This window comes from Westerdykella ornata (genome assembly GCF_010094085.1).
Source record: "Westerdykella ornata strain CBS 379.55 unplaced genomic scaffold EI97scaffold_20, whole genome shotgun sequence".
NCBI classification, from domain to species: Eukaryota; Fungi; Ascomycota; class Dothideomycetes; order Pleosporales; family Sporormiaceae; genus Westerdykella; species Westerdykella ornata.
Genome location: NW_022986870.1, coordinates 317,384 through 340,035, shown reverse-complemented (window position 1 = coordinate 340,035; position 22,652 = coordinate 317,384). Strand labels below are relative to the sequence as shown.

The following is a 22,652-nucleotide window of genomic DNA, read 5'->3' as shown; positions in this document are numbered from 1 at the left end:
CGCCTGATCGCACAGCAGTACTCGGTATAGAGTCTCATCATCAGTGATCTCCCACGGCAGAAAGGAGGTCACAGCGGGGAAGACCTCACCGTATGCACATATGGAAAGGCGTCCGCTCACTGCTCAGAAGAGCCATGGGCCAATGATGGTAGTGGTCTGGGGGGCCCCTCAGTGTCCGCTCACCCTCTGAGCAGTGAAAGACGGCCGCGTACCCTCCGTGCCCGCCGTGTCCTGTGTAGAGAAGCCTCGCCCTCATCTTCGCATTTCAGCCGGGACTTTTCCCGTCCTCTATATGAACGCCCACTCCCCGTTTCACCCAGACGACGGGCCAGTCGTTCGCCGCCAGCTGCGTGATACTCTGCTACTTCGCTCACGGCCCATCATCTCCTCCCTCCCCGCATCCACCTCAGCAAAGCAAGCGCCACAGGGAGTTCTCCAATTCTCCGCCTCACAAGTGACGAACGTCGCCGCTCCGGGACCCGCGCAGCCTGCGCATCTTCGTTCTCGTCTGTGACTCGTCGATTCCGTCGTGTTCAACCCATTTTGCAACCCATTCGCATGCCATGGCAGCCCAGAGTCCGCAGACGAACCCCGCCCAGCCTGCATCGAAGCCGCCGTGGGAGCGATCCGTGAGGATCCGTGGAGCCATGATCTGCCACGCCTCCCCGGCCCTGAGGCACAAATTGTCAATTATGCTGATGCCGCAGCCGAACCTGCATCTCATCAACGTGGCGTCCCTGGTCGCTGTCGGACTTTTCAACAGGACTAGCCGTTCTCTGTGTCCTCCATGTGCCTGTGCTTTTGTTCCCTCTGATGCCTTCACTCTGACGGTTGTGAATGTTCCCTCACTGGGGCATCATCTTGCACAGCGAGCTCATTGACCCTCGCTAAGTGCGGGATAGCACGCTCGAGTAATACAAGTAATAAGAAGAAGCGCGCTCCTTGCTGCCGTCAGAACCTGCCTGCCGTCCGGCTGTTTGCAGCTGTGTCTCACACGGGTCGAGGGTCAATATATCATATCAGCTTCAAATCGGCGACCTGCGACACCCCAGAAATCCCCGTGACACCACTGTCACCACCCATGGACTCCTCCCCCACTGACCCTGCGCCTCTCCCTGCCATCTCCCTGTCCATCTGCACGCTAGCCAGCCGCGACGGCTCTGATCGCGGGTCTTCCGCTCCTCCTGTCTGAGCGCGTTGTCCGGCCCAGAGCGACGCTGGATTTCCGTAAATTGCTATGCTCCCCCTTTGGCACTCTCCAGCACAACAGCCTGCTGCCCTCCGCTGTTGCTCCCTCTGCCGTTTCCCTGCGCCCGTGCCGATGCCGAAAGTCGTCTGCGAGCGCTGCTGCTCTCTGCGGAGGCATGTCTCTGTGCAATCTGCGCAATCTGCTGCTGATCGGCGCCTGGTTTTTGGTCTTGGGCACGCCCGCATCGTCCGCCAGATTCCATGGCCGCGGTAACCAGACCGCAATCGGTACGTCTGGTGGGCCAACCTCGTATCAAGCTCCCACTAACAGCCCGCCCCCAGCAACCAACTGGAACTTTACTGCTCCGACGCCTTCACCACTTGCGTCTTCTAGCATCACAGTTGTTGACCTCACCACTCCTCTTTCTACTTCAACACGGATAGAGACCCCTCCATATCCGCTCTCTGGAACTGGGGCCTCGCTTCATCATCCCCTTCCGACAGGCTCACTAGGAACCGGCAACCACTCTGGTCCACCATGCACCGTCAATGTCCCTCAGGCTACCATCGGCTGGTGGTATGCCGCAACGTACCAGTGGCCGGTGGCAGACTTGATGGGCGTATCTGGTGTCTTCAATGACAGTCAACGCCATTATACCACCATGCCCCAACAGGCGACCTTCAATGTGACGTCCGTCCTGACCGAGTATGCCTACACGACGACTGAGGACTTCGATTCGGAGTGGAATATGACCTTCACCTATCTTCTGGACTACACCGTCAAGCCCACCGCGGCTGTGACATCTGTCATTACGCGGACGGCGTATGCGCCCTTACCCTCTGGCCAAATAATAGCCGAAAACGACCTCGGATTGTACCAGACTGAGCCAGGTGCACTTCCCGCCGCATCCTTCACCGTCGCCCTTGCCAACCGGACCGTGCCTGTCGCCACGTCGGCTACACCAGTGGCATATTTCTCTGCGTATGAAGTCGAATCGGCAGTAGCATTCACCGCTGGGGATGGGGCTGTCGCGGTCAGCACAGTCACACGCACCTTCGCCCTCTCGACACCTTATGCCTGTTCCTTTTGGATGAAGGGAATCGAAAGCACAAAGTCCGCTTCAGGCACCGTACCGCTAGAGTTCATCCAACAGATACCACAGGCGACATGTTCTCCCGGGACTTTATCTGGCTCCGTCACTGTGCTGGTAGTCGTCGATTTGATATACAGACAGATAATCCATGTAGATCCTTTTGATCTCCGTATCGAAGAGTCCGTCCTTGGTTGGGACGACCCCGGCCCAGAAACAGACATCCGCGCCCATGTCCAAACCAAGGGAGGGCCTGAAGACCCGTTCAACTCTGGGCGCATCGAAGTTCCGGCTGACGGCTTCCTCAGCGGTGGAACGCCTAGTATCAATGCGGGCGTTCTACAGACTGATTCTCCATCTCCTGCAAACCAGGGACAGGCTAGCCCGGCTGGTGCGGTCAATGTTCCCCTGCCTACGCCCACGACTGTTGGCTCCATTGGGACGGTTCCTGTTGTGATCGGTCCGAGCTCCGTTGTCGTAGTGGGTTCCGAAACTTTGAAGCCAGGTTCCCAGATCACGGTGGGAGGAAATCCTGTTTCTCTCGAACCAGCAGGGAGTAATATAGTGGTTGGCACGAAAACTTCAGCGTTGCCCGTTGTCCCAGTCGGCCCTGCCCCTAACAATCCCCCTCCTCCTATCATCACTATTAGACGTTCTACACTGACTCCAAACGCCGCAACACAATTCTCTCTCGCACCTGGACAGATCCTCACCCCAGGAGGGCGAGCAACGCTTGACGGCACCGTCGTCAGCCTCGGCCCATCGGCATCCTTTGTCGTCATCGGAGGATCTACGCGCATGCTCCCACCTCCTATACCAGCCGCCACCCCTCCTCCAACTATCGTCCTCGGCCAATCCACCTTCACCCAACTCCCCGGCTCCTCCTTCATCATCGGCTCTCAAACCCTCTCCGTCGGCCAGTCCATCACCGTGGACTCCACCACCATCTCGCTCGGCCCCAGCTTCGTCGTGATCAACAACCAAGCCACCTCCACCTTCGCAAACTCCCCCTTCCTAACACCCCGACCCGTCATCACCTTTGACTCCTCAACCCTCGTCGCCGACAGCAGAGGCGCCTTCGTCATCGACGGCCAAACCCTGGCTATCGGCGGTCACCCCGTCACCGTAAGCGGGACCACGTTATCCCTCGCAGCCTCCAATGTCCTCGTCGTCAACGGCATGACATCGACTCTGGACGTCATCCCCGCGGAAATCACACCCCCGCCGCTCACCATCGGTGATACCGTCCTCACCGCTCTTCCAGGCGACGGCACGACCTACGAACTCGGCACCCTGCGCCTCACCCCCGGCGGCGTCATAACCTCAGGCACCTTGACCATCTCTCTCGCCCCAGGCGCAACAGCCCTGATCATCAACGGCGTCACTACGACCCTCGTCCCAGGCAATCAAATACCCATCACGAACCCCCCGCTTCTAACCATCGGCTCTGAAACCTTCACCGCAAACTCCGGGACCACGTTTACCATCCACGGGCAGATATTGACGCCCGGAGGGGTGATTATCTTCGATGGGACGACCGTGAGTCTCTCGCCGTTAGCCACGGAGATGATCGTCGAGAGCGCGGGGACGAGGGAAACGACGACGCTGTTTCCCGCGACGACGACGGGGAGCCAGTCGTTGACGAGGGCGAATCCGGCGAGCGCGGGACCGACGGTGGGTGGTGTGCAGGCGAAGCAGACGGGCGCCAGGGGTAATGGGAATGGTCTCCGGGCCCCTGAGTCCGCCCTATGGGCTCTGGGTTTTGTGTTTGTGGCTTTGGGTTCGCTTTGAGGACTGTTTTAACGATATCATGATGGGGGAATCAAGGAGCAATGGGAGTTTATGGGGATTCCGGGCAATCATATCTGGCGATTGTCATGTTATCATATCCCTAATACGGGGTATGGTTCAGGAGAGATACCCAAGGATGCTTTTGGAAATCGCTGCTTAGCGGGCTTATAGCTGGTTTGCATGGCGTTGGCATATGCATCGGATAGGGTTTTGTAACTGTAGTTGGCGTTTTAGCGTCTCGGGGTCCTTAGCGTTGGGTTTCCTGGAAAAGTGGCACGGGATCTACTCGTGGAGCATTGCGGGAAATCGATTACTTAAACTTCCCTACATACAGAAGGGCAGACCAACAAAAATCAAGAGATTCAGTGAATTAGTTTCAAAAGTTGATGTTGATGCTTATGCATTCTGAGCGTCTTTTCGTGGTCCGTGTGAGAAGTGGATAACATGTAAATGCACTCACTCATCGCGATAGTGAATGTCGAATACTGTGACCTTTTTGGCTTCCTGTACAGTATAGAGCTTGGTAATGAATTATATGCGTGTTTTATGGGCTAGGTATTATCATCTGATCTGCCAGAGAAGGATTCCCTTGTTTCATAGGTCTCGTGCAGTCACTTCAAATAGTGATGCTAGTGCGGTGAAAACGACGCATAAACACCTTGATCTCGTTTTGAGCAAGTAATAACGATTCTTTTGAATGTTAGCTTTTTGCCCACGGTATCAATCTGCCATTATTGAAATGGGTAGGTTAGTTGGTGGAATCTCAACTTGCAGATCAGTTAGGGGCAATATAGTCAGTGAAGTAAAACGAGCTCTTCAACTTTTATTGTTTCAGAAGGAAAACAGGATATACTCATAGGTAAATAGTGGTTAGAGCTACGGAATTGAACTTCTCGTTGACGGTACCTTGAGGTAAATTGTGAGCGAGATCTACCCCATCCCCCCGCCTCCCCAGCTCGCAAGCCTCCCGTCCACACTCAGCAAGCTCCATTGACAGGTTTACTGTAGTGGCTATGCAGTAGTAATGCCAACACGTTTCCTATGAGTGCACCAGCATGCATTGCAATGTGAATTAGGAGTACCCTGATGGTCCGCACGACAACAGTGTCCATCATGGTATCCATACCAGCATGACTATTGACATACAAAGACTACTCAATTACTTTACATCCAAATCTAAACATCTCAACTACCTAACACTCTATCATCGAACAACCGTAGATACGCCTCAATGCCCATCCACCCCATCCTCATCATCGGCGCCGGCCCCGCCGGTCTCGCAGCCGCAGCTCGCCTCCGCGAACATACACCGTCCGCCACCTTCACCGACGACGAGCACCACCGTTACCACTGGATCCGCAAACACGGACGCAAGATGAATCTCAAGAACCACAAAACAGGCGCGGAATCGCGTCCGACGCCTCCCTCTACACCTAGTGCTTCCGACTGTGGCTGCAACAACCATGCGTCCGGAAATACGTCAAATACAGACATCGTGGTGCTCGATGCGGATGGTGACGCGTGGATGTCGCGCTGGAATCGACTCTTTTCTACCTTCGGAATCGATTTCCTCCGAAGCCCGATGTTCTTCCACGTAGACCCTTCAGATAGAGACGCACTACTTAGCTTCGTGTACGCAAATTCTGACAAGGTTGACGAGGAGCTGCTCGCGCTGCCGGGATGCGTGGGGAAGGAAGTGAGCAAGCACCGGAAGAAGAAGCTCGCTCATGCGAAACCGAAACCGTCAAGCTTTCTGAATCGAACTCGGAAAGTCGACGAGAGGGATCGGAAGGATTATTATGCTCCTAGTGCGCGGGTGTTTGCTTCGCATTGCCGGGACGTGGTGCAGAAGTATGGGTTAGATGGTGGTATGGTGAGGAAGGAGGCGGTGACGGATATTGACTTTGATACTAAAGCTTCGTTTCTGGGGGAAAAGGCTGGAGAAAGTCACGCGGATTTGGATTCGGATCTCGAAGTGGATCCAGAGGGAAAGATATTCCGCGTCTCCACGGACAAAGGCATATACTTCGCTCACGTCGTCATTCTCGCTATAGGCCCTGGGAATAAGCCTGCGATTCCTCCTGTGCTGGGTCTTCCCCAACACTACCCGCACGAAGGGTACGCGCACGCAATGCACCTCTCACAAATCCCACCACCGCACGTCTTATCCAAGGTTTTGGCAGGCCAACAGACCGCTCTCCTTGTTGTTGGGGGAGGCTTAACAAGCGTCCAGATAGCTGACTTGGCTCTGAAACGCGGTGTCACAAAAGTATACTTGTTGAGGCGTGGCCCCGTCAAAGTGAAGTACTTCGACATCGATTTGGATTGGGTGGCGAAGTTTAGGAACTACAAACAGGCGGAATTCTGGAGTGCGGATGAAGATGAGGGTACGAGATATTTCAAGTCTTTCTTTCCGCTATTGATGTTTATACCGGGGAAGAGACTTGTTGTTGAATTGGAGTGTCACTGACGGAATCGGCAACCAGAGCGATACGAAATGTACACCCAAGCCCGCAATGGCGGAAGCATGAATCCGCGCTACCGCAAAATCCTCGATACGCACGTCGCCAGTGGAAGGATATCTTTACACACTCACACGACTCTGCAGTCTCTCTCACAATCCTGGGACCCCGATCTGCGCGTCTGGAATAACATCACCACTGGCCCACCGCTCTTACTCCCACCAATCGATTTCATCGTCTTCGCTACAGGCGTCCAAACCGACGTCTCTACAATACCGATGCTGCAAACTATGCTACAGAAGTATCCGATTCCTTGCGTCGGAGGACTTCCATGTCTGAACGATGATCTGATGTGGAATGATGATGTGCCCATGTTTGTGACGGGAAGGCTGGCGGGATTGAGATTAGGTCCTGGTGCGCCCAATTTGGTGGGTTGTAGGGTGGGCGCGGAGAGGATTTCTTGGAATGTGGGGGATTGGCGGGGGAGGGGGAGCGAGAAAGCGGACGAGGATGGTGTAGAAAGAATGAACGACATGGAAAGTTTTGCTGCGGGGAGAGGGAACAGATTCGAAGGACTGGAAAGAGTGGGAGAGTTGGCTTGAGGACTCTGTACCCTAACAACAACCATTGGAAGCTGATACAACTCACTTTGATGTGTCGAGTGGCGTCAAGAACGAAGTTATGTTGGGCAGAAGGAAATAGCCATAGATGTTACTAAAAAGAACACATAATTGGCAGTCCATTATGTTGCCGTCCATAAGTCGCAATGCCAGAAATAGGTTAGTTCCACAGCACCGTGTTTCAGTTCTGAAAAGTTGAAATATTCCTTTCTGTGCTCAAATGGGTGCAGGGAAGCAGATTTAACCATCTCTTATCACAAGTCTATTAGGACGGTGTATCCTTGTTGAGGGTCTAGCAGTTACGAAGAAAGATAAGCGGAATTGGGTAGAGCTGCCCAACTCCATGCTCTAACCTGGAAGGAATATATACCCAAGAATTTGTCCCATATGTCGTCTCTAGAAACTAATACAGGTCTCGAATGCGCACATACTTCTTCATCGCCGCCCTCTTCTCTATCTGCCCACTACGCGTTACATTGAGTGCCGGATCAAAACATTCTACGTCCCTCTCGCTTTTACATGTCGGGTATAACTTGCGCGTCACCATATCGCAGAACATCCCCTTATGGTCGTAGATATCCGGCCCCACCATTCCAGAATCAGTGCAAGCTCGCTCAGCACTCTGTGTCACATCTCGACTCTTGACTAACATGCCAGCAAACCGCTTCTGCAGTGGGTGATGCTCAGTGGGAAAGTCATCGTCAGTGACGAACTCGGTGTTCTTGACCACCACACGGGGCTGCTTTCGGGAAGAGAAACAGGAACGCCGATGCCGCGTACTGGGTGTCCATGTGTCCCTTGCGTCCTCGCTCTGGAAATCGTCCGGAACATCGTCGAGACCTTCTCCATCCGCTGGACAACCGATGCGAGAATCCTCGCAATCGCCGTACCACCTCCTCCAACGACAGTCCCTGCCGTATTGTTTGATAATATTGTAGCGATATTGGAAGGTCAAGCGCGTGTCGTCGCACGGCGTGGTGAAGGGTTTGCCGTTATTCCGGCCGTCGCTGGGTTTCACCACTCCAGGAAGACAAGGCGTGATCTCTTGCAGCGGTAGCGCTTCACCGGCCATTGGCGCGGGACTAAAAACCTGGGGACACATCATATGGTTCAAAACCTCGTAGCCGCTGAATCGAGCCAGCGCATTGCACATCTGGCCTGGGTCCTCTTCCCAGCCTTTGAAGGTGCTGTTGTCGAGCTTGAAGTCGGGGAGATGTACTTGGAAGCCTTGCCACTTCGTCGCGCTGAGGCCATCCTTGTCGGACTTATCAATCCAGAGGCAGCGCGGACGACCAATTTGGGTCTTCTGGCTGTTGGGGTCTTTGAATTGCACGGTGGCTTCAGAGTCGGAGTATTGGTAGTCGTGTTTGACTGGATCATATTCCCTGCACACAGCGGCGACTTCGCCTGGCAGGAACGCGTAGATATCACTCGAAGACGGGAAGGTGACGGTGATGGCGGAAATGCAAATGGCGTCAATGCCAGCGGCGCTTACAGTGATGTACTCTGTCTTTTCCGTACCTATTGAACGATTAACCAACCAGCTTTAGCTGTTTCTGAGCACTTACTCCCGGGCTTGATATATTTTGCCATGAGATCCTTGGGAGCGTTCTGATCAACGTGATTTCCTTCATCCACATCATCGCACGCATCATTGTCATAGTATCCGATACGGTCGCCATTTGCGTTGAATAACCCTATCGCAGGAGCGCACCCGCCAAAGCTCAATTGACCGTAAACTTCTTCCTTGCGTCCTTGTTCCTCCGGGGTGAGCTTGGGTAAGCCGACCATAACGTTGATCTTCGTCTCTGGTAAAGGATTGTTTCGGATCCAGTCTGGGACCATTGGTGCGAGCGCGATCATAGTGAAAGCGACGCCCAATCCTATTTCAATACCAAGAGCCATTGCAATGGACTGAGGTAGAGCGAGAGAATGATAGTATGAGAAGCTTGATATAGAGAAAGGATCTATGATAAAGACGTGTGGACCTTTCCTGTGTGTTGGATGATAGGTACCATTCGCTTCAAGCTTTATATACCTGCTTTGAAGAACTCCTAGGGTGACATCGTCTGTCCATGAATTGACCCTAACGTGTTCGTTTCCTTCTTGACGATGCCACGGTTCTGGCCCATCGAAGAAGCCTTACGAGATTATTGTTTCAAGCTGCCGTCGGAGAACCGAACTCAAGGCTCAGGTCGGGGTATGTCAAACACCACGCCGCTTCCTTCATCGCAAGGTGATTTACTCCTGCGAGGCCAGTCATATGCCAAGATAAGGAAGGTATCGCCGATTCTGCCAACATAGCTCTCCACCATACGTGCTCCAGCGGACTTGCGCCCACGCCGCTTCCTTCAGGGCACAACGTCTTGCTGGATCATCACCGAACGAAGCGGCTTTCAAGTGCTGGTCACGATCCTTTTCTCGCATCATATTCAGAAAGTTGGGTTCTAGGGCCTGAACTGTCCATCGTGTCTACCTTCGTAAGTGTGGAGACGTACCAATTCCCTTCTCAAAATTGTAGTTCATAGAACAACAACAGACAAGCTGCAAGTTTTTGTTAATAGCGGTTTTTGAGAGCGTCTACATACCTACAGCAAATTACAATGGTGAAGCCAACCCTGGGAAAGGATATGTATCATGATTACCGTTATGGCAAAAGCCTCGGAAGCCGTGCCTCTGCATGAACGTCTGACAATACTACCTGGTAATAAAAGAGAACAAGCTCCGAAAGCTCGCGAGGGTCGATATATTCTCACTGGACCTGTGTTCAACTTCCATTAAGTTGGAGCACCCTGTCTCCACCAAGATCAGTTGGAGACCAGAATTACATTAAAAGTTTCTGAGTAGTATTATTGGTTGCACCGTAGAGGCATACCCTGTACAGGACAAGTTGCCTTGTGACGCCACACTGAGCCGCACTTTCGCCGCACTCTTTGGGATGCGGGAGGCTGTGCTACAAGAATGATGGTGTACACGTGCTCGTTCAACTGTACCAATTAAGCCGTTTAGTGGGGACGAAGGAAGATGAACTTAAGGGAATGATGTAAGCCAGGCAGCTCTGTGTTGGTGATACGGCACGGTTTTGCCTTCGTGCCCCCGGAAAGAATACGTGAAAGCCAGCTTGTCGTGTCGAAAAGTGCGCTAGGTCCGTACTCTTATTTACAGTTCCTGTCGTTCTAAATAGTCTATGCAGTAAATTCATAGCGAAGACATCTTCACTCCTTACACCTTCCCACTGACTGTTGGGTAGTTATTGGCGTAGTGCAGAATCGTACACCGTTGCCGCTCACAGCAGGTATCTCCAACTCTATAGCTAGGTTCACTTCGTCTGCTCTGTTGATGACTGGAGTTTGGTCCAAATATTGTGGGACGGACACCCGTATCGACTTTGCCGTATGGGGGTTGAAGGAGGCGTGCACACAGAGATGATGCTTAGCCTTGAAAACCGGTCTACATCTGGTCCTTCCAAAAAATAATCGCGGTCATGGCACAAGGCATTGGTGGTGGCATCCTACCTTCATTTCCTCCTTGAAACGACTCCTTACAGGATGAGTCGCTGAGGCGATAGCGGCGCACAGGAGAAAAGGAGCATGTCAAGACTTCCTCCGGAAGACACATATACCATATACGACTTACCAGGTGGCGCCGCAAAATGGCAGGTAATACAGGGGGAATTAACACTTCCCCGAAGCCTTCGCAAGGCACTGTGTACGGAGCAAGCCGCCGCGGTGTGAAGGATTGATTTGTCAAACTCGACGGTCTGGTGATCGCAAAGACATCCCATAACGCAGGATTCCCCAGATGTGGAGGTATTTAAGTTGTTCAATCCCCAATGACAATCGATGTTCCCTCGACAAGCTTCCAGATCTCCTTATTTGAGAACATCATTGCATTTTCCATCCTTCGTACTTGTCTCAACCAAGCCCCGGCTCAACCGCGAACATGCGGAATACCCTACCCAGAGCCATCACTTTAGGGCTCTTGTCCACATGTATCCTCGTCGGCAACGGGAATTTGATTCGGCCAAGGGAGAGCAGCGCTGATACTGCATTGCAACCGTCCTATCCTCCAGATCTTGCTCCTCGTGCCGGAGGGGGTGGCCGTGGCAATAGGAATGGACATCCGGACGGTGACAATTCCCACCAAAGTCCCGACGGTGGCGGCGGTGCAGGGGAGCAAACTGGAGACGAAGGCGGATTCAGCAACACCAACGAGGGTGAGACTGAAGGCGGCTTTACGAACACCTGCGACAAGAAGAGAAGCTGGCCCGGGACGTTGTTCTGGCGTCGTTCTGGTTGCGCGAACAATCCGCCTACAGGGGAACCGGCCGGAGCACCGGAGCAAGGTACACCGGAGCCCGGCGATTGGGACAACCTAGAAATTCCAGAAAAGTTTCAAGCCCCGGGAAGAGAAATTATCAGAGCGTTAGACAATGTCAGAACGCAGCCGCCTGCTCCCAAAGATTTGCCGAGCCCGGCGACGATTGAGTCAAGATACAACATTATCCGTCAACCAGGAACGAAGGGTGGCAACGTCCCAATTTTAAGAATGGCGAACAACTTCGCAGACTCCAGCGATTGGTGTGTCATCCTCCGTTGAAAGTGTTTACATGCTAATGGCTATGTCCTTGATGCTAGGTACAGCATCGACGTCTACAACAAGCTGGACGTCGTGGATAGATACTACAATATGAAGGTGGAAGAAGTGAATCAGAATCCTAACATGCGAGCCGACAACAGAGAATCTGCGGTCGACTTATTCGATGACCTGCGCCGTGAACTTATAAGAACCCCTATGTTGACCACATACTCAAGCATCAATAAGAAGTCGATAGTGTTGAACTGGAGTTACAACAAGAAATATGATCTCTACCGTAACTACGAAAACGACCCAGAAGGGTACTGGGAATTGGAGAGGATGGGACTTGAACCTCAAAATTCGGTCAAATTCACGGACCAGGTCATGTATGGTTGGAAAAAGGCCAGTGAAGAGGCTGGGAAAGATCCAAAGGACGTCGACTTGGAAAATGTCGTCCGACAAGCCATTGATAACAAGGAAACGGAGCAAGTTATTACAGCAGCTTTGCAAAGATCTGGCAAGTCCCTCAGGGATGAGAATGATCTCGCTGAATTTCAGAAAGGCGAAGAAGGCTTCGAGGCAATTATGGGCACGGTACATGGAAAACGTGTAGCTCAAATGCTTCTAGAGTAAGTTTGCGCAACCGTGCTATTTCGGACTGTAATGCCCTAACACTATTTCAGTTACCACGAGGAGATCGGACCTAGGACTATTTCCAAAGTTACAGTTATTCAACCAGATACAAACTTCGACATGGTCATTAGCATTGAGAGACAAGGTGAATAAAAAAAGACAGAGAACGGTAATAGGAAAGGTAATCAATCTGGGGAGACTAGTTCTTTAACTAGATCACAGCACGCTTTGCTTTTACTAACTGGGGGAAAGTTATTATTAGAGACTAGACAGATATTCTCCTTTTCCTTCTGTTCTTATTTTTGAATTTTCCCGATTTTTCTTCTCTCAACGATGATACATATCAGTAGTTCTCGATTTAAGATTTCTCGCAGCTTATAGCACATGTACTAGTAGCTATCGTAGAGACTTGAAAGTTATAGTTTTCGGTTTGTAGCTTATACATTAGGCTAATTGTAAGAGGAGTCCCAAGTGTCTCTGCTAGTAATAGCAGTAAGGGCTCTCGGTGACGGTTACATCGCTGAGAAAACAGTAGGAAACAAGCACACGGTGCCAACGCGTATTGCCTAGGTAGCGTTAGATTTCATAGTGTGTCGCTAATCAAGTGCGTAAACTTTCATCCATTCTCTTCCAATTGATGTCAGCTGGCTAGTCGTCGATGGATCCATTGTGGAAATCAACGGTCAATTATCCAAGAGTTGGTGGCGGGAAAAGACCGTAGAGCTCCACCTATCTATATTAGATAATAATCTTATAACTACCTTGCACAGCCAATTATGGACCAGTTTGAGTCTATTAGTATTAAAACTATTAAAGGTTCCCTTCTTTTTTTTTTTTTTTTTAAGTTTTAAGAATGTATACAAGGAGTATAGCTTTCCCTTGGTCTATTCAAAGAAGCTTCAGAACACTGTATGCTCACGAGAAGGGACGCAGATTGTTTTCGGGTGCGGCGGCAAGATGACGTGGTAGAATGTGAAACAAAAGGGGCAAGTGTGAAACGTGATGACGGAGGACAATCAGCGTGGAAGCGGCACAGTAAAATCATATAAGACCAAGCTCCGTGACAATGTTTAATAAATGTGCACTCATGCTTACTTTAGGACTGCTTGAAACGCTGAGACGATCCTGATAATATTATGCCTCCTGTCAAGTTGAGCCTTACCGATATGCCCATTGAAATTTTCAAGGATATTCTGATTGCATCCGTTCAACTCCGTGGGCTTAAGCGCGCACTGAGGCTGCGGCTGGTTAACAGTATGCGAACACAACAAACTATCCTCCAGAGCTGACTGCAATAACAGAGCTCTTCTCATCTGAAATCGCCGAAGCACTCTCTGTCACCGGATTGATAGCGCAATGTTATCAGTATTTAAACCATTGTCCGTGGGCAACAGCCTATGTAAAAGATCACTTGCTCGATCGCCGGACACGCGAACTTCCAGTACTCCATATTATACAGAACTCCGCGGAAAGACTCGCGCAGGAAGACGGAATAACAACTGAACCCCATTATTCTTCTTATGCATTGAGGCTTCTCGAGCTCTCTGGCGCGGGCATAAGTCCCCTCAGCGTTCGCGATCTGCTTGCCCGAGACAACAATACAAAGAGATCGTTATCGTCTGACACCAACCTTCTGACTGCCGCGATATTCACAGGCCACAATCAACTTGCATCCCTCTTAGCGAACCACTCCTCAATCAGTGAGCAAGGCATATTCGGCACGCCGTTTGAAGCGGCTATCCTGGCAAAGAACTATGATGGGTTAAGGTTACTGACGGCACTACGTACCAGGAACGGGCACTTCACGCCCGGGGAAATTATAGACCTTATGCGGACAGCGGCCCGCCACGGAGATCCAACCGTGGTTAGGTTTCTCATACATTTTCGGGATCCTTCAGGTGATACACCATTTAACCCCGCCACATATTATCTGCGCAACCCAAAAATAGGGGAAAGACTCAGAGTAAGACTCTGGCGTCCCAAGCTAGACTTGTCTCGAATGTTCAACACCCCCGATGCAGAAACCTTCGATATACTGGTGGCGGAACTCCAAACTGAACTTCAAGATTGGGAAAATGTTGTCCCCTTAGATTCCAAAATATGGTTTGCCTCTTGGGTCGGATGGGTAGCTATGGTGAAGCACTTGATTGCACTTGGCGGACACATAGCAAACCCAAGTCAAGATGGAAATTTGTTTATACCCTTGCATTATGCCTCTGAAGAGGGACATGATGAAATTGTTTCAATTCTGCTAGATCATAAGGCAGAAGTAAATGGTACAGAACTGAGACTCGCGGCTTCTCGAGGACACACATCCACTGTCCGACTTCTCCTAGACCGAGGCGCAGATGTTCATAGCAAACTCGCTGAAGGTTGCCTATATGCTGCAGCAAAAAAAGGTTTCAGGGATATTGTCCAGATATTACTCGATGCGGGTATTGATCCGAATTCTGGGAGCCCGTCTGCCCTTGTCGGGGCCATTCACTCCGAGCATCCAGGAATCTTTCGACTGTTGATTGAAAGGGGGGCCGCCGTTACACCGATCTTTCCAGAGCTTGAGGAAGTGGCGAAATCGTCCGGATTGGAATCGATGCTGGCGCTTTTGCAAGAATATAAGAAGCTCGGAGGGGCTATTTAGGGATCGTTGAGGTTCTTATCACTCGAATGTGTCTTGAATGCGGCACGCTGGTTCCTCTGACGATGTATTCTGGCGTTTGAGAGAGGGTTCCATTTCCTCAAAAACGCAGTATAGCGGGTGAGGTATTGGCAGGTGGGAGAATGATATGGATGTATTTACCGTGAAACTTTTCTTCTCCTTCTTTAGTACATTTTTGCGCCGGTTCTGAGCTTCATAGACCTGACTTCTCAATTACACATCTCGAAATGAGTCGAAAGGGGTGCAACTATTATATGCTTGAACAGGGATTTTTCTGAGATCCGAGATAGAACTGTGGCCTTGCTAACAACAGCTTCGCAACGACTACGATCCGAGGAGAAGAGAATGTAGCCGTGATCCAGCGTAGGGTTGGTGTTTGAAGAACAAGTTGACATTGAAAAGCATTTATCATGGCGAGATTCGGTTCAGTTTACGAAAAGACAAGTTGCACTAATATTAATGTTTAGCTGCGCGTCCCGACAAATTATACGCTAAGCTCGAATGAGATGGCTGCCTGAAAAGGACGGAAGCTTCTGCCGAACCCTTATCTGTCCCCCCCCCTAACGCAGTGAAATCCAAGCAAGGCCCATCGGCAGCATCATTCCTACTACAAGCAATATTGAATGGTCGCCCAGACTTTTATGCCACCATGCGCAGTTACTCGATCAGTCTCGACAGTCTACCCCTAGAAATTTTCAGACAGATTCTGATCGAAGCCGTCCGTGGACGTAATCTCGAGCGGGCTTTGAGGCTTCGCTTGGTTAGTAGTAAGACACTCTGAGCAAATGGATTGACTGCGGCAGTAGTTAACGCCGTACCAGAAAGGTTTTCCGATGAGCTTATCGACGCTATTCGGGCATCCAACTCGTTGGTAGTTCTATTCTGGGATGTACAACTGGAGCACTGCGCATGGATCATACCATATCTGGAGCGAAAACTCTGCGAGAGATGCATGGCTGATATGCCTTACTTGCGTGCGATTGGGGATATAGCGGAAGCCCTCGATATAGAAGTCAGAACGGAGCAACCTCGATCAGAGTCGAGATACGAGGAATACGCCTCATTACTTCTCCGGCGGGCTTTGTACTTTCCATTCTATGCTGCACCATTTCTTTGCAGTTTGGCTCGACCCGATGCCCCAATAATGGACCATTCACTAAAGTTCTCCCCTACCGTCAAAGATCAGGATATCGCCACCGCGGCTGTGCATATCAATCATCTATCTGTCGCAACAAGGCTTGCTTCACGCATACCTTCCACTCTCCATCGACCTCCACCGCCGTTTTATGTTTGGCGGTCTCCGTTTCTCGCAGCGATACAAACGTCAAACACGGCTGCCTTGAGAATGCTTCTCGATGTGGACGAGCGAACAGAAAACGCCGTCCTCGATGATGATAAACGGACCTACCTGATGGAAGTTGCATTCAGTTCAGGAAGCCTACCCATCGCCGAGTTCATGCTTCACTACCAGCATCCCTCGGGCTGCTACCCCTTCAAGCCTTCTACGCTCCCTTATCCAAGGATCACAGACTATCATGTCCACAGCTGGAGCCCGAACGTTGGAGTTTTGAAATTACTTGTCGCCGACTTGGAGACTAGATTCCCAAACTTCCTCCGTGAGTTGGGTATACAACATGTTCTCAGAATAGCCGTTACAAATAACGCAACCTCTGTGGTGAAGTGGCTCCTTGAACTTGGGGCAATCATCCCAGATCCAGCAGATACCAAGGTCTCCCTTCCGGACCAGTTGGTGGCTGTAGCGTGCAGGGAGCAACATGGCGAGGTTCTTGAGTTGCTCTTGGAGAATGGAGGGCGAGTGTATGGCAAGGAGTTTGGTATAGCTGTCCGTTCTGGAAACGCGTCCATCCTCAAGATGTGTCTGGATCATGGCGGCAACGTTCGAAGCCGACATGTAAGAGACGGCTTATATTCCGTTGCAAGAACAGGGGTCATGGACGCAATGAAACTGCTACTTGAAGCCGGTGTGGATCCTAATACGGGAACTATCTCGCCACTTGTCGGTGCGGTGGAAGCAGAACATGAGGGTATGTTTCGATTGTTACTTGAGCATGGTGCGGATGTCAATTGTGCTATGGTAGAGGCAAAGGAGAGAGCGCGGTCTCTGGGGCTAGAATCTATGCTGGCGCTGCTAGGGAAGTATGAGCACTATGACGTATAGAGGAGATTTAGGGCAGGTCTGAACCGGTCTTTCTTAGATACTATAAAAGAGTCGGAACTTCTCGTCGGCACTGACAGTGATGCAGCCTGATTTTCAATACTTATAGTCGAAGAAATGTTGCATGAATAGCACACTATCGGATTGATCCGAGCGAAATTTGAAAATGCGCCTTCTTTCTTGGAGTGACCATCTGCACAAATTCAGATCGTCCAGTGTCGATACATAAGCTTCATCGATACCACCCACATAGGGCTTCAACGGCCACTGCGGCCATTGACTCCCCGTTCAGTTAGCGTAACTAATTCTTATCCGCTTGCAAAAGAGAAGTTCCCGTCACCCACCGCCTGCTCAATCCTGAGATTCCCTTTGTGCAGGTTGCTTCACTGCCCATCGTCACACTCCTCAGCATCGGCGACCTCTTGCAAGCCAGCGCTCTGAATGCTGCCGGCCATGTTCGAGCTCTAAAATACCGAATTCTGGCCTAGGGACGCATTGGGCAAAAAGATATGAGGGCGCGCATTCACGAGTCTCATAAGTGGCGCTGAGCAGGGTGCGCGAGGTGTTACTCGAGATGGGAAGTGAAACATGACGACCCTAGCTGGAATCAGTTATTGACACAGACAGAATTCTAAATAATAGGTTTCCCCATCTCCCTCCCCGTCGTCGTCACACTCGATTGTCCAACGTCCGTTATAACGAAAGGGCTCACTTCGGGTCACCGAGTGGTCGACGACGTCGCGACATTCCAATAGCGGGTAAAGACTTATCGAACTTTGGAAATATTTGAAGGTGTCGGGTAACGTGGGCAGAATACAAGCCGGCCGAAACACGGATGTCTTCACTCGTGTTGAAGAAGGTCTGAAAAGGGTGAATGTATATATCCATCTAAGAATGTCAAAGAGTCGGCAAAGAAGCGACGAGATCCTCCCACGTGTCTTAGGATAATAAGCATCAAAGTGAGGTTTTGTGTTGATAGAAGTCTAGGCAGTTAGCGAACACTGTACCGGATATAGTATAAGTGTAGGTCGAATGAAGGCAGCATGAGATAGTCATAGTAACCCGTTTGACTAACGCGTAGGAACTACTAAAATCGTGGGGAAATGGATACCCGAATGGAAGAATTACGCCGATGAACGTATGGTGGCTAGATTGCTATAGTGAGGACATGCGTATCTTCAAGAACAGCCGCGTAGGTTTCAGTACGTCCGACCACATGCCATCATCCAAGTCTACAGAATGGGCAGGCGGACGTCGGAATCGCGAAGAAAGCTGCCCGTAAACTACCACATGTCGATATGGATTCTATGTCGTTGAACCGCTTGAATTACCATAGGACCAATGTTCGATGTCACCACGGAACGCAGAACGAGACACCTTCCTTTTCCGGTCTGGCGTGGTGAATTTCCCCGTGCGTCGCTTCTTGGCAGAACACCAAAAAATAGGCCAAAAAAATTGTTCAAGTTGCATCGGCCGGGCTAGGAACTGTTAGTATAGTTGATATTTGAATATTTGTTAATGGAACTCACAATCGAACCCGGGGCTAGCCGATGGCAACGGCTAATTTTACTACTAAACCACCGATGCCATGTTGTTTTTGTTTTGAAGTTAATTTAAAAACTTTATCAAAATAGCAAGCTAATGGAAATGTAAAAGGTAATATAGAATGTTGCTAGCATCTACTTCCGGCTGTTACTTTAATGAAGTAAAATTGCCTACTTCTACAGACCTACAGAGAATGTCTACTATGGTCTACGAGCGGAGGATAAGTAGTGCCGAGGTCTGCAATTTCCCTGTAACATAGGAGCTGTATCTCGAATTTCATAGCACAATTCTTCCCAAATCCAAAATTGGATGTCTGTTCTAAACCAGTGGCATTGTTTCCTTCTTTCAAGTAGGACTTGCATACTGAACTGCAGTTATTTATTATCAAGGGAGGACTCGTGTAGGTACAATAAGTAGTCGCACATCAAATAATTTTCGGCTTCGAACTAGGCCGAGTTGGGATCTACAGGTTAAAACAATGTTGTGTTCTGCTGGGGCATAATTCATACATCACCCCCTCACTTCTGCTGGTTTCTCACTCTTACAGTCTCACTCTGGTAGAACGCGTCCCACACGATGCCACAAAACCTGATACACTCTCTCAATCCCCAAAATCTAACCTTCGCCGTCTCTACTTTTCGAGCTGACGGCGAAGTCCCAGTCCTCAATGAAAAGCATTGGGATGGTGGCCAGTGTCGCATTTTCAAAGTAGACTTCTCAGAGGGAGAAAGCTGGTCTATACGGATTCCGATCCACGTGCAGAGCGATTCCCAAGAAACAATTGCGAGCCTACTGCGACATGAGCGAGACGTGCTAGAAGAGCTTGACAGGGGAGGCTTTCACTGGGCTCCGAAACACCGCGGGTCTAGCTTTACGTTCGATAACTTGGTTGGGTTTCCGTTCCTGGCACTGTCTTGGATCGAGGGCTCACCCCTTACCTGGTCTACCACTGATCCACCAAGGCCTGTTCGGGATAAAGTGCTTCGCCAAGTCGCTGAGGTTCAGATGGCTATCATTGAATGCAGTAAGGAAAACAGTATGTTTGAGTACCCTCCTTCAAGTGTGAACCCATGCCAACAATTGTAGAGGGCACCGCTACACAGTACTTCTCGAGATTGATGGATAACAAGTTACGCCGAGTACGCAACGGCCAACTTCCCGAGTTGACTGAGCAAGATTGTTTCGACCAGAGAGATCTTCTCCGTCAAGTAATTCTCCCGGAACTGGAGAACGCGCCATTCGCCATCGATCATGGCGATCTAGCAGCCCAAAACATAATAGTGGACTCGGAATATAACATAACCGGGTAAGCAGGCTGTCAAATCAGGCACAAGTGTGTTGCTGACTATAGAAGCATCATTGATTGGGGTTTTGCTTCAAAAGTTCCCGCACAATTGGCTGGTCGTTTACCCCGTCTCCTTCAGCTGTCGGAGCTTGTCCTTCCCCCGAGCCCCATTCTTCAGGAAGATCGAAAGGCGTATATTACCTCGCTCAGATCCCACTCTTCAGAAGCGGCATATTGGATGGCGCTCATTCAATCATCCCCAGATGTTGATTTCCACCACTGCCTATTGGAGTCGATGAGAAGCAAGGGAATGCATCATGCCCTAGCGAGACTAGGATGGCGTCTCCCATATTGTGAAAGTCATCAACGCTAACTCAAACGAAAGCACATGCATCAACATTTTATCCTCTTGGATCCGGAACTTGGTTCTAGGTATTCCTAGGCGAGAAGGACGGGTAGGTACAGCCCGAGAAGAGGAGGAGATGGATAGCTAGATGCAGTTGTTGGCAAGGTAGACGGCCACTCTGCCCTATCTGATTTTCTGCATTGATCTAAGAGATGGAAAAACTCGACTCCAGCACCTCTTAACTTCCAGTCGGGAAGAGAAGGAACACGGCAGCCTTAGGAGCCCCTTTCCAATAGCTCTCGCTGCTTGTTCTCCAACAATCTTATAACCTCCGTATACCCCAGGCGACGAGCCTGCCACAACGGATCCTTTTGGCGCTGCCGATGTGTTACTCTTGAAGAGATATGCCGGTGAACTATACTCTCGGCCTTAAGGGAAGCACCTGCGTCGAGAAGCATCTTGACGACGGCCGCATTGCCAGTCCGCGCAGCTAGCTGTAGACACGAGTTTGCAGAGGAGTCTGACGCATTTACATCTGCACCGTAGTCCACGAAGATCTTGGCAGGGATTTGGACCCCACACCTGCAACTGCAGACGAGACCATGGTTGATTACTGCGAGGAACTCCTGTGGCGTTGAGTTTCTCTTGTAGTGTTCCAGTAAAAGCTTGAGAAGGGTGGGATGGTTGCCCTCCGCTGCATAGCAAATGGACATTTTTTCGTCATCCTGGATCTCGGAACAATAGTATGGGGGCTCGAGAAGGAGTCGGACGATATTTTCGCGACCCATGTACGCTGCCACAGGGAGAGGGCCCCTGGAGAGATCGTAGTACGGAGTGCTAAATGGAGAGGATGTTGGATCGTATGGCAGGGCGCCTTGATCCAGAAACAACTGCAGGATGTCGACATGCGCTTGCGCGGCCGCAGCCCACGATGGACTCCCGAAGAACGATGGCGGATCTGATCCCCTGTTCAGTGACTCTACTAGAGTCTTGTCGCCAATCCACGCGGCTATAGCGAGGCAGTTGGCCCAGGTGCCACCCTCGAGCTGGGTTTTCCCATCCTCGTCCTCTCCCTTCAGTACGCTGAATATTCTCGGGCCTGCGTTTACTGCCAGGCATAAGCACATGTTGCGCTCCAGTAGCTCGACTCGCGCAAAGTCGTTCTCCGAGCCGGTGTGCTGGGCGAGCATCTGGCTGGTCTCGCGGATAGTGGTAATCCAGGGATGTGTGGCAGATCCATCGGTACGAACTCGGTGATAGAGGTATCGCGCAATCACCTCCGGATGGTGAGCGAGCCTCCATTGCATCAAGTACCCTTCCGTAACTTCCTCAATAACTCTTGTGGTAATGACAGCATCGAAGATTTCATCAGCAAACGTGCCTATACACAATCAGCTAAGAGGGGATAAATTCAGGAGGCGGCACTGACGGCATGTTCGGCGGGCTTTCATCGATTGCGTCAACCCGAGCTCTCGCACCATGAAGGTTATGACGAGCTTGAAGACGTCCGAAGGGAGTTCCAAGAGCTGCATGGCGATGAAGGGATGCTAATGGGTGGGGAATGAGCTGAAATACCACAGGCGGGTCCACTACCTATGTACCCTAGGAAGGAACCCGCGACACCTCATCGAGCGCTAGCGGGGCTGGGTGCGTGTTGGTTTTGCTGTTTAGCTATGTTAAACTGTGTCTGGGAACGAAACCGCTGGGGCTGCAATTCAAGAGGTGTATTATTGATGGTGACGTGTAGGCAAGCTTAAGGGGAGATGTTTGTTTCAGGGATGCGAGAATGAGACGTTTAGGCGCCAGAGCCCGAGCACTTAAGGCTATAAAATATCTATCGATAGCCATCCCTGCGTGTTTCAGCTGCAGCAAGATTGGATGTACCCTAGGTACATACAACTCAGCGCTTAACCCAGCCCCTAGGTAAGCCTAAGCGCCCTACCTACAGCTCCATTCCTCTACCTCAAGACCAGGCTACCCTAGGGTAGTTCGCGACTGGATGTGATGTGCACCTGGCGCTTGATCAAATAAGCGCAGGGCGAATTGCGGACCTATGCCACAGAACGTCGTACATCTCTGAAGTAATAAGTGTTGCTATCGTCGTGCCCTTTTTTTCCCACCCCTTCCTCTGCTCATTCATCGTCCTCGTTTACTCCCCTTATTCGCTCTTATTTTCACTTGTTAAAGATTTCGCTCTCATAAGTCTCTTTGTGCCAGTCGCAATTTTCTGCGTGTACGACAGCGACAATGCGCTTCCCAATCATAAGTCCATCTGGAGCAA

General features: G+C 50.8%; 9 protein-coding genes across 9 annotated transcripts; 6 read left to right on the top strand and 3 right to left on the bottom strand.

Annotated features, from left to right (window-relative positions):
- Positions 1-230: 230 nt before the first annotated feature.
- Positions 231-844, bottom strand: EI97DRAFT_435249 (uncharacterized protein). The gene is made up of 2 exons (XM_033798815.1): positions 771-844; positions 231-713 (listed from the first exon to the last, which is right to left on the bottom strand). The coding sequence occupies exon 2, from the start codon at positions 647-649 to the stop codon at positions 449-451; it is 201 nt and encodes a 66-aa protein (XP_033651957.1). The 5' UTR covers positions 650-713; positions 771-844; the 3' UTR covers positions 231-448.
- A 736-nt stretch (positions 845-1,580) lies between these two features.
- EI97DRAFT_350256 (uncharacterized protein) lies at positions 1,581-3,905 on the top strand (the record flags this gene model as incomplete). Its single annotated transcript, XM_033794832.1, has 2 exons — positions 1,581-3,199; positions 3,347-3,905. Coding segments are annotated over 2 exons (2,178 nt in total), but the record flags the coding sequence as incomplete, so codon positions are not given.
- Positions 3,906-5,253: 1,348 nt separating this feature from the next.
- Positions 5,254-7,257, top strand: EI97DRAFT_435247 (FAD/NAD(P)-binding domain-containing protein). Its single transcript, XM_033798814.1, has 2 exons — positions 5,254-6,457; positions 6,557-7,257. Exons 1-2 carry the CDS (start codon positions 5,302-5,304, stop codon positions 7,132-7,134), a joined length of 1,734 nt encoding a protein of 577 aa, XP_033651955.1. The 5' UTR covers positions 5,254-5,301; the 3' UTR covers positions 7,135-7,257.
- Positions 7,258-7,555: 298 nt separating this feature from the next.
- Positions 7,556-9,057, bottom strand: EI97DRAFT_444160 (uncharacterized protein; the record flags this gene model as incomplete). Its single annotated transcript, XM_033799881.1, has 2 exons — positions 7,556-8,673; positions 8,721-9,057. 2 exons carry the CDS (start codon positions 9,055-9,057, stop codon positions 7,556-7,558), a joined length of 1,455 nt encoding a protein of 484 aa, XP_033651954.1.
- Positions 9,058-11,094: 2,037 nt separating this feature from the next.
- EI97DRAFT_478838 (uncharacterized protein) lies at positions 11,095-13,153 on the top strand (the record flags this gene model as incomplete). The annotated part of the gene is made up of 5 exons (XM_033801995.1): positions 11,095-11,732; positions 11,790-12,359; positions 12,414-12,508; positions 12,786-12,791; positions 13,134-13,153. The coding sequence occupies 5 exons, from the start codon at positions 11,095-11,097 to the stop codon at positions 13,151-13,153; spliced, it is 1,329 nt and encodes a 442-aa protein (XP_033651953.1).
- A 304-nt stretch (positions 13,154-13,457) lies between these two features.
- Positions 13,458-15,440, top strand: EI97DRAFT_422528 (ankyrin). The gene is made up of 2 exons (XM_033797090.1): positions 13,458-13,617; positions 13,665-15,440. Exons 1-2 carry the CDS (start codon positions 13,500-13,502, stop codon positions 14,999-15,001), a joined length of 1,455 nt encoding a protein of 484 aa, XP_033651952.1. The 5' UTR covers positions 13,458-13,499; the 3' UTR covers positions 15,002-15,440.
- Positions 15,441-15,587: 147 nt separating this feature from the next.
- EI97DRAFT_468855 (ankyrin) lies at positions 15,588-17,350 on the top strand. The gene is made up of 2 exons (XM_033801680.1): positions 15,588-15,786; positions 15,841-17,350. Exons 1-2 carry the CDS (start codon positions 15,669-15,671, stop codon positions 17,196-17,198), a joined length of 1,476 nt encoding a protein of 491 aa, XP_033651951.1. The 5' UTR covers positions 15,588-15,668; the 3' UTR covers positions 17,199-17,350.
- A 1,905-nt stretch (positions 17,351-19,255) lies between these two features.
- On the top strand, positions 19,256-20,522 carry EI97DRAFT_128266 (uncharacterized protein). Its single transcript, XM_033793098.1, has 3 exons — positions 19,256-19,776; positions 19,827-20,046; positions 20,095-20,522. Exons 1-3 carry the CDS (start codon positions 19,317-19,319, stop codon positions 20,396-20,398), a joined length of 984 nt encoding a protein of 327 aa, XP_033651950.1. The 5' UTR covers positions 19,256-19,316; the 3' UTR covers positions 20,399-20,522.
- On the bottom strand, positions 20,371-22,158 carry EI97DRAFT_502779 (ankyrin). The gene is made up of 2 exons (XM_033802759.1): positions 21,801-22,158; positions 20,371-21,752 (listed from the first exon to the last, which is right to left on the bottom strand). Exons 1-2 carry the CDS (start codon positions 21,901-21,903, stop codon positions 20,647-20,649), a joined length of 1,209 nt encoding a protein of 402 aa, XP_033651949.1. The 5' UTR covers positions 21,904-22,158; the 3' UTR covers positions 20,371-20,646.
- Between the last annotated feature and the right edge of the window lie 494 nt (positions 22,159-22,652).